The 10,253-nt window shown below is 33.3% G+C and overlaps 1 protein-coding gene across 2 annotated transcripts; it reads right to left on the bottom strand.

The window, feature by feature from the left end:
• Positions 1-1,363: 1,363 nt before the first annotated feature.
• On the bottom strand, positions 1,364-9,851 carry sycp1 (synaptonemal complex protein 1). Of its 2 annotated transcripts, none has more exons than XM_008408941.3 (33): positions 9,762-9,851; positions 9,289-9,438; positions 8,744-8,908; positions 8,565-8,632; positions 7,875-7,948; positions 7,716-7,774; positions 7,549-7,615; positions 7,359-7,432; positions 7,144-7,252; positions 6,727-6,821; positions 6,457-6,641; positions 6,303-6,370; positions 6,137-6,198; positions 5,947-6,063; positions 5,793-5,837; positions 5,407-5,510; positions 5,193-5,310; positions 5,001-5,071; positions 4,844-4,925; positions 4,685-4,747; positions 4,551-4,613; positions 4,400-4,462; positions 4,143-4,259; positions 3,943-4,053; positions 3,767-3,859; positions 3,606-3,680; positions 3,425-3,511; positions 3,207-3,341; positions 2,863-2,916; positions 2,655-2,726; positions 2,457-2,564; positions 2,278-2,343; positions 1,364-2,141 (listed from the first exon to the last, which is right to left on the bottom strand). In XM_008408941.3, exons 2-33 carry the CDS (start codon positions 9,430-9,432, stop codon positions 2,004-2,006), a joined length of 2,952 nt encoding a protein of 983 aa, XP_008407163.2. In that variant the 5' UTR covers positions 9,433-9,438; positions 9,762-9,851; the 3' UTR covers positions 1,364-2,003. The 2 variants fall into 2 exon arrangements, with proteins under 2 accessions (XP_008407163.2, XP_081462986.1); XM_081606860.1 differs by lacking the exon at positions 9,762-9,851 and adding an exon at positions 9,687-9,710.
• Between the last annotated feature and the right edge of the window lie 402 nt (positions 9,852-10,253).

Below are 10,253 nucleotides of genomic sequence, written 5' to 3'. Positions count from 1 at the left end.
TTAGTTACTACTGTAAATGAGTATAAAAGAATACGTTACGTAATCACAAAACCTAAAGTGTTTGTACATAGCTATGCTCAGTCTTCTTAAATGTGTTTCCTTCTGGACATATTCTTATCTAAAATTTAAAAATGTAAAGAACCTGCTTACAAAAGCACAATGTAGAACCTTTTTTACTGCTAGGATTTTATCTGACAAGAATTTCCATGTTTTGCTTCCCAAAACAGGATTTAAGCTCTATGGGAACTATCGTGGCACCCCTCGTTTGTTTCCTCCTGCTACTTTCTTTTAAAATGGCACACACAGACAACCAGAATGTAACCTTCACAACTACTCCAAACCTTGACTTAAACCTGACAGAATTCACTGTAGCATCAACTTCACTTAACTCGACTGTAACTCCAACTACTCTCTTAACCTCAACCAAGGATACAGCCAAATATACCAGCACAAAGCATGGCAATAATACCTTCTCTACTACAGTCGCTGCAACTGAAAACACAAGTCAACATCAAACTTCTCAGTCAGCTACCATCTTGACATCACCAACAGGCAGTGGATCACTAAACACCACTACACCAACCACACAATCGCCTGCGCTTACAACGACCACACAAACCATCCAGACTACAACACATTTGAATATTACATCTGATACACTAGGTTCAACTGTAAACTCATCTCACAGCATGACTACATCTACAGTTTCAGTGAATGCTACAGAAGGTAAGCATCTGTGTCCATGTTCAATGACTTAACATATTTTTCTTCCACTGGTTATGTCAATGATTTTAACGTCTTACCTTTCTGTACTGTTAGGTTTGAGACTTAACATGTCAGAGAGAAATATGACAATAATCTTCAGCGGCATGTTTGGGCTCTTTGCTTTGACGATAGCTATGATCATGTTTTACAAATGCAAACATAAATTCCAGTACTTGCATCAACGTCTTGACACCTCAGATGGCACAGGTAAAGACTGATGCTTTACCATGTAGTAAATGCAATCAATTTCAGTGACTATAACCTTATAAAAGCAACTGTTCAATTTTCAACAGATGGATTTGTGCTCGATGATGACACCCTTGTTATTTCTGGAGGACTTTATGATGCCCATCCAATCTACGACAATGTGCCACCCACTCCTGCGGAACCATCACGATTTTGCCTTGAATTCCTTCATTAAAGAGAGACCTCTACGCTAAATCACAGTGATAACCCACTGATATGGACATGGACAGAATCCCATTTCTCCTCCATGGATCAGTGTTATTTCAGAACTAAAAAGAACCTGTGGAATTAAATTATTTACCAACAGGAAGTAATACTGAAAGTAATAATGAATAACAATGACTGATGTAACTGAAATTAATTAAATAATTTTATTAGTTTGTGGGAATGACCAAACAAATATATTCACATAACAACACCTTTACCAAAATAACAATAAAGGTTTATGTAGACCGAACTAAGGGAATTGGATAACAGTTTTAAGCATAACGTTTTTTCCAAACAACAGTATTATGGAAAACTTTTTTTTTCACAAGAACTTTAAAGCAATAAGGGTGACATTGTAGTCACATAAGGAGAACATCTCAAGTGTTTTTTCACAAAATTAGCTCTACAATCGTATAAATGAGCAAAATTTTAAGACTAAACCTGTTCAAAAAAGTTTTCAATTTGATAAGATATTTTTTCAATTACAACAATGTCACCACATTAACACTACAAATTTCCATAAAGCTAAGTTCATTCAAAACATACATAAAAGTAGCTTATTTTTAGATAACCCAGAGCATGGCTTTGTAGTCATATACAGTGAACTTCCAAAGAAAACCTACAACCTCAAGAACTCTAAATTCCAAGCATGTTTAAGTGAACAATATTAAGACTAGACCCTTTAGATATTAGAATAACTTATTTCATCAGAACAAACATTGTATGAAGGAAAAATACAATATCTGTCTAAAATGTTCTATTGATCTGATCTCTATTGAGATTACCTATGCAAATATTTTATCACTAGTCTTCTTTTTCTTGTCGCAGTTGGTCACTGCAGTCCAACCAGCGTCTCTCATTCTTTTTATTGCAGCCAGCTTCAAGTTACTTCCAGGTGATTTAAGAGCAACGGGGCTCTGAATCTGGCAACAAACAAAAGAAAAATCACAAAACAGACAAAAAAAAATTAAGAAATGGCTCAATTCTTTTCTCTTGTCATCTCAACCCTGTCAGGTTGTATGGTATCATAATGTGACACATTATTATAGTCATATTTACCTTTTTGAAAATGTTACGTTTGTGCTGCAGAACAGAATCACTTGGTGCCGGTTCATGTGGACAGGCCTATCAAAAAACAAAAAACAGGCATCAATTATCTTTGGAATGTTTCAGAAATTGTAGAATAAACGTTGCTAAACAAAGTAGGTTTAAGACAAATTTCAACAAGTAGCACTCACAAACAAATCAATTTGATCAGAGCTGTCAGACTTGGAGTCAAGTTCAAAAGTGTTCTTTCTCCACTGTCCTGCATTTTCACTAGAAGGGGGTGTTCTTATTCTGTACGACTGTAAAAGAATTCACAAAGCAAATGTCAGGAAAAAGGCATGCTTATTTTTGTTCCTTATGGAAAATGTCAAAAAGATATAGTGTATTACTTTCATCTTTGATATTCCACCAATCCTATTTTTATTACTTCCTGGAGTCTCAGTATTTTCTTTGAAAACAGACTATGAAGCAAAGTCAGAGGAAATATGATATATCAAACATTTTTCAGAAAACTGTTTACTGTCTTGATCAAATGATTATGAATTTTCATTAAAACCAGACAACTAAGTAAATAAAGAGCACTGAAATGTTGCCTACCTTTGTCTTTGCTGTTGTTCCACTTGGTGTCCTGGGTGTTTTGGAGGCTGACACCTTACCATTAAAAATTCAACACACATCTTTATACAAATATAACAATAATTTCTGTAAGTACACATCATAACATCAGTATCATTGCCACTACCTGAAGTTGCTAAATTGAGATAAAACAATTTAAAAAAACTTTTGGGACTGAAAATGTTTTATTATTATGTCTCCATCAGTCAATAATTGCAAATCGATCCTAATAATTGAATTTCCTACCTAACCTAACAACTAAGACCAGTTAAAAACCTGAAAAAAAAATTATACTTAAGTAAAATGTGTTGGAAATTAAAACTTACAGCTTTCCTAAGGACTGAAGGACTCTTGTTGGAGGGGGTTTTCTTGGTCTTGCTAAAGTCAAAAATGTATCTCTTTATTGAGCCTTCCGCTGGAGTTTGAAGATCTATCACTTTTTCAGAGTCAAGTGTAATTGACTAAAAAGATAAAGATTATTTATTGGGTAGGAACAAAAAATAGCAAATATGCTTACCTGTTCCCCACTAAGTGCTGAGATTACCTGCTTGTTGTTTGCTTGTGACAACTGCATGACCTTTGTAGTAGACGTTTCTTTCTTCAAATCAATTACTTCTTTTTGTAGAAGTGCCTTAAAATGACACATATTTACATGTAAAATCTTTCAGTCTTTCAAACTTTAGTTTTCAAGACCAGAAAGATATTTTATTTAATTAGGGGTCTACCTTTTCTGTGTCTTTTGTCTTCAACTGTTTCTTTAGTTGGTCATTTTCCATTTTCTGTTTTGACAAGTCCGACTCCTTATGTAAGATTTAAAAAGAAAATATTTTTTATTAGTAAGAAATTATAGTTCCTTAAATTATTTTTAAAAATAAATAAATCATACCAGTGATTTTGCACGAGCAACTGCCTCTATCTCTTTCTTCTTGTTTTTATGAAGCTCCATGTCCTTCTCTTCAACCATCCGGTCATACTGGCTCTAGCAATAAAGAATCAAACAGCAAATAGAGCAACAACAAATAGACTACTTCAAACTACAAAAGCAACTGAATTATACCGTACCTTGTGTTTTTCCATCAGTGCTACCATATCTGCAATCTTATGCTGGCGCTTGAGCTCTGCATCTTCTTTGTTCTTAACGGCTTCTGCTGTTGTTAATTTGAGCTTTTGTACCTGTAACATAAATTTTAACTTAATTTTGATATTGTCAATGAAGTCAGAATAATGTCAGAAAAGAACAATACAATAATCCTGTGACTGACCTCATTTTCAAGGTCTGCTGTTAAGACTGATTTTGATTCAAGATCCTTAAGCATTTGATGATAATCTTCCTCTTTCATTGTCTTGTAGTCCTTGTATTCTGTTTGAAGCTTGTCGATCTAACAAAAACAAAAAAAAAAAAAAAAAAATAGTTTCTTTTACAAATTGAGGGTGCATTTAGTTAAATGAACAATAACACAAATGTTTATTGTTGCTGATGACCAAGTTTTATAAAAAATAAAAGCTCAAATCAACTTACCGTCTTTTCTAGTTGAGTACATTTAGCAGTTTCTTTTGCAATTTGTTTCTTGAGAATTTTATTCTGAGTTAACAATGAAGACAAATTTACGACAGTGCCTCTTGATTCGGGTATTGTGCTAAGTGCCTAGAGTATCATGGTTGTTACATACTTCGTTCTTGAACTCTTCTTGCACTTTAAATTTCTTTTCAAATGTCTTCCTGAGATTCTGAAGCTACAAAGGAAAGGAGTTGTTAGTATCACAGAATAAATTTTTTTTTTCAGAATTAGTAATTTCTTTATCACATTTGCTTCCACAGCTTCTATCTGTTTCTCCTTTACTGCTATCTCTTCTTGCAGATGCTCCCACTGTTCAAAACACATGCACAAACAAAACCATTCACAATCACCATATTGAGAAGTGCACACATTTCTACTCATTACTGCTTTAGACTAAACACTCACAATTTTCTCTGCATTCTTTTGCATAGTGTCAGTGTCTTGGCATGTCCCACTGACTCTCTTTTTAATCGTGTTTATTTCATCTCTATTTAAACAAAATATAAGTCACTTCAAGGCTACAAACTTATGGAGTTATTTAGATCCTCTACTGGAAACTAACCTTAAACACTTGTTTTCTTCTTCCAGTTTTTGAGCTTTTCTTTTGAGTTTTATTATGTTCTCCTCGCTTACCTGAACAAAGTTTTCAGACTGTGTAAATCATTCAATGATGGAAGTGACATATGGAAATTAGAACTACTTTCGGCAACATCACCTATTTAAATATGAGAAGATATGTCTTGATATGCATTACCTTCATGTTTTCCTCAGACTCTTTTACTTTGGAAAGTCCATCTTCAAACTCTTGTTGAATGGCCATGTTTTCAGACTGCAGCTTATCAAAACTAGACAGCAGCTCCTCATAGTTCACTCTTAAAAATGTCATTAAATTAACAAATTACATGACGATATGAGCAAAGGTACAAAAGTAGATATAATAAGTAATGTAACTGCAGAGCTGAACCCACTCATGTTGCAAGATGTCTTCCTTTAGCTGCTCCATCTGAAAGGTGCATTCTTTATTTTTCTCGATCTCAAGAGACAACTGCCCTTCAAGTTCCTTCACTTTGATCTGCGTACATAACAGTATTATGAAAACATTTTCATGTAAAAATTTCACATTTTTTCAGGCTCAACATGAAAGACAAACGTGAAAAGAGAACAGAGAATAGATGAAGAAAATGAGAAAGGAAGGACATAAAATATGCATAATGACCACAAAAAAGAGAATATGGACACAAGGTAAGGCTCAAGGAAAACCACAAGAAAGTAAGGTTTGAGTTAATGATGTAAGAAGAAAAGTTCGATAGGAAGTCAAAAGAAAGAAAGGTAAGAACTAAGTGTTTTTACAAACTTCTTTAAGATGACTATTTTCATCTAATGCCACCTCTTTTTCATCCTGTCAGCAGAAAGAAAAATAGCATGTCACATGTGTTATGAATGCTAGAATATCCCTATATTCCTATTCCTTATATCCATATAAGGAATACATATTTTTCTTGTATTACCCTTAACATCTGAATTTCCTCGGCTTTCCTTGATAGCTCAGAAATAAGTTCATCCACTCTGGGTTCCAAAGTATCAACCTTGAATTTCAACCTCTCAGTGGATTTTAATTCTGTCTCCTACAAAAAACAAACATTTGAATCCAGCGTCTAGATTTACCAAAGAAACATTTTTTTTTTTTTAACAACTTACAAGTTCCTTTTCAAGGGCTTTTATCAGATATTCTTTCTTTGTTACTTCTTCCATGGTCTCTCCTGTTGAGTAAATCATTTGTCTTGAAAAACATCAAATAAATTAAACCAAATATATGCATACTCTTAAACTAATGATCCCAACATCAATCACCGATAAGGCTTACCTAAAAGTTTTCCATTCCTTTCAAGTTCACTGCTCTTTTTCATTAGTTTATCCTCCAGATCTTTGGCCCTTGAGCAAGTGTTAAACATTTAATGACAAGTTATCATTTATATCAGATTTTCAACATGCTTTTAATTTTATGGATTTTAGTCAACCTTTGTATCTCCAGAGCCTGGGAATTCTTTAAATCCTTGATTGTTGTTTCAATCTTCTCCAGTTTTTCTGCTTGTTCATTTTTTACTCTGTTGAGGTCCTGTATGTTCAGGTCTTTGTCTTGGATGACCTCTTTATACTCATTTTTTATTTTTTCCAGGGCTGCAGCAGTGTTTTCCTCTTTTTTCTATTTTTATTTTGCATTATTATTGTTTCAATCCCAGCAAGCATAATTCAAGAGCAAAGTTTTACTATCAGTGGCAAATACAAACCTTAAATTCTTCACAGGATTGTTCAGCACTTTTCAGGTTTTGAAGAAGAGATTCCTTTTCAGTTGTCAAGCTTTGGAGAAGTTCAAATTGTTGCTCTGTTAAGGTAGAAAATATGCTGTTTGGAATAGTTTATTAGTGTATGTGCATTGCAGTCCAGCCCAGATAGGCAGCATGCAGTAATACACTTATAGCAAAGAGTTTGGTTATTTGATTTCACACTTTAGATATTGGTTAATGCTGCACTCAATGCTGCTATCAAAATTAGGAAATGAAGCAAACACATGACCCCCAGTTAAATCCCATATTTTTTGTCTAAATTGTGTATATGTTTATATTATGAAACAAAATGTTACACTTGTTTCTCTATATTGGGATATATAAACAATACACCCATAGACATAGTCATAATCATCTTACTTGTTGAGTCTTGGAGTTGTTTGCCGTCTTTCTGAGCTTCATTAAGGGTTAGCAGGGCTTTCTGGAGCTCATTTTCCTTGTCCTCAAGTTTTTTCTGAACCATTTCATTCTGAAAAAAATAACCATTCAAATCTTTAACTCATTTGATTCAAAGACTAGTTCCCTATTTTCCAAAAACACATCAAGCAATTGAAATATATATTTTTTAAATATACCTCTTTATCTTTCATTATATATTCCTGATGATATTTCTCTTTCAGATCTTCAAACTGCAACAAGTCTTCTTTCACTATAAAGAAGGGACAATAATAAATTGTTTTAAACTGGAAATAACGTCATGATTGTTCATTTAGTCTTACTATATAAAATGTACTTCAAGGTACTGTAAATAAACTGCTCTTTTACCTTTATGCATCTCTTGTTGGTCGGCTTCTACTCGAATACGGAGGGATTCAAATGCTGAAAGTAGTTTCTACAATTAAACAGAATGAAAGACATGATTTTTGGGTTCAGACAAGAAAAGTCATCTAAATATGTTGAATCACCAGCTCCAATATATAGTAGTAATCTACCTTAATGCTCCCACTATTTTCCATGAAGAGGTGATGTGTTTCTTCCCTTTCAGATTCAACTGCAAAAAAGCAGTAATGTTTCAGTATTTTGTAAACTTTTAATATCAAAGCAAAGAATTTCTAAAAGTTGAATTGAATGTGTAAGGTTTTTTTGCTTACATAAATGCATTTTCTCAGAAGATCTCTGAAAAGTTTCCTTAAGTATATTGCACAAGTTCCTTGTTGTATTGTTCCTGTATGTGTAGCAAAGTATTTTACTGTTAAAAATGCAGGCTGAGACATGCCAAGCTTTGATAAATCGAACACAATTTGTATTTGACATGAAACAGTTAATACAAGTAGACTACCACCAACTATGTGGGTCTTTGAGATATAAAAAATTACTTCAAGATCTTTTTAGAATTATTATTTTTTTAAATCTGAAAACAATTTTATTATTCAACTAAAAAAAAATGTTGCATAAATGTGCACACTCCTAAATTAATATTTTATTAAATAATAAAATCTTTTAAAAAGTAGAATATAACTGCTGTGTTTCATTAACATTACATGTCTTAGGTTATTTTTTTTTACACTGGGTAAGAAATTAAACATAATCAACTATAAAGTTCTGGAAGAAAAAAAACAAAAGAAACATTAGGAGGAAAAGAGAATAGTAAAATTTTTTACTATGCTCAGTATCCATTTCTGCCCCATTTGGATATCTGCAGTCAGAGTTTATTGGAATTAAATAAAAAGTTGTTTCAACAAAGTATTGGTGTGCACATATGTCCATCCACATTGTTGTAGCTTGTATAAATTTATATAAATATATAAATTTATATAAATTTGGAAGAAATACAGACATACTTGCTTCTTAGGTCCTCATTTTCAGAGATTTGTTCCTCTAGCTTTAGGCTTAAACTTTCATTGCTAAACTGTAAAGATAAAACACTTAATGTTAAACAACTCTAAGGCAAAAATAAATAGTAATGCAAACCAAAAATAAACAAATGCTCTACTGAAAGGTAGAAGCAATCGACACACACCTGAAGTTCCTGAATGGCTTTTCGTTGGGTTTCAATCGTTCTTTTGTTATCCTGCAGTCTTCTCTCTTTCTCCGCAGTGTCATTTTCAACTTTGACCTTCCAGGACTGTATTTTCTCTACTTCATCAAAGAGCTTGGAATAAAGCTCACCAGAGCTGGAATTATTCTGGGCAATATTCACAATGGCAGGAAGTGAATTGACACTCTTAGAAATAAACAATTCAGAAGTCAAGTGCTGAGTTTATGTATTACTGCACATTTATGTACAATAAAAATGAACATTTAAACAGCACTCAAACATTATATAAATCATATTATAATCTATTTTGCACCAAGGATTTAATTCGTTTTTTTTCTTTTTACTTGAAACCTACAATACAAATGCCTTGTGATGGCAGTTTCAAGAAATATTATGGCCAAAAGTACTCTTTCTCTGAAAATGTGTTTATTATAGTCTTATACAGAGTACTTGGTCTTTGCTGTGAATAAAAGTTTCATCTGGTTATTTTGTAATTCATTTCCAACCAATATTACCAGAAAATGTACCTGTTTTAATGAAGAGGCAACCTGCTGCTCTGAATTTAGAAGATGGTTCCCTACTGTTCCTTGAGGTCGGACAGCATTTATATGGCTGTGGCTTATTCTGGGAGGCACCAAAAATTTGAACCTAAAACCTCGATCTCTGTCCATCCTGAACTGAGAGAAACAGCACAAAATAAGACAACAACGTTTATATATATTCTTATATATAAAAAACATATATAAAATGTGAAAATATATACACTTTTGGAAGACAGAGACGACCGAAATATTGCATTAGTTCAGAGGTTAGCTTGAATTCGGTTTTTAGGATCGTTATGGACTTCACTTGATGTTATTAGAGTGCTTGCTAATGGAGGTTAGAGTGAATACATTTCTCACTAAGAAATAGCCAAAATAGTCACCAGAGAAGGTCCTTGTTTCTAAACAGATGCCATGAAAGTTTATAACTGCATGACATTTACAGTTAGTTACCTTACCTGCTCAAACGCTAGCCTCTAACGGTTTCTAACCGCCCGTCCTGCAAGCGCGTGACAGACTTCTGCGTCACGGACGTTATTGGCGCTGGGGAAAGCTGGTAGGAGGCATCCATTATCGGACAACGTCGAATGTTTTGACAACTTAATTAAGTATAGGGTAACAAAAGAGTCAAATATATCCTGGCATTGGCTGGTAATAACTGTGGCGAGATTTATTTGATCTTATTTTATATTCTACAAAGTCTAAAGTAAAATTTCAACAAGTTACTTAAGTCTTACACTAAAATTGAACGTTACTTGACGTTTTTAATATTTTATCATATTCCAAATACAGATTTTGATTTATTTTGTTCTGTTTTGTGTAATGAATGCATAATTCTGTAGCAATTTTAAGCAAGAATTCTTAAAATTGTCCTCAAGTGTGAATCTGCAATATGACTTTGTGTTGCCCTGTGATGGAGTGGTGGAATTTCCAGGGTGTACTTTGTCTCT

This window comes from Poecilia reticulata, chromosome 5 (assembly GCF_904066995.2).
Source record: "Poecilia reticulata chromosome 5, P_reticulata-male-v2, whole genome shotgun sequence".
NCBI classification, from domain to species: domain Eukaryota; kingdom Metazoa; phylum Chordata; class Actinopteri; order Cyprinodontiformes; family Poeciliidae; genus Poecilia; species Poecilia reticulata.
Note: the sequence above shows the minus strand (reverse complement) of the source record. Positions and strands in the feature narration are given on the sequence as shown.

Bases quoted from the DNA above. Each gene is read 5' to 3' on its own strand.
- sycp1 (XM_008408941.3), bottom strand. From the start codon at position 9,432: ATGGACAGAGATCGAGGTTTTAGGTTCAAATTTTTGGTGCCTCCCAGA. The intron at 7,433-7,548 runs GTAAAAGAGCAG...CCTTCTTTATAG, and splicing joins CCAACAAGAGATGCATAAAG to TGAAAGAAGACTTGTTGCAG. The intron at 4,926-5,000 runs GTTAGTTTCCAG...TTGTTTAAATAG, and splicing joins GAAGAAAACAAGTGTTTAAG to AGATGAAATAAACACGATTA.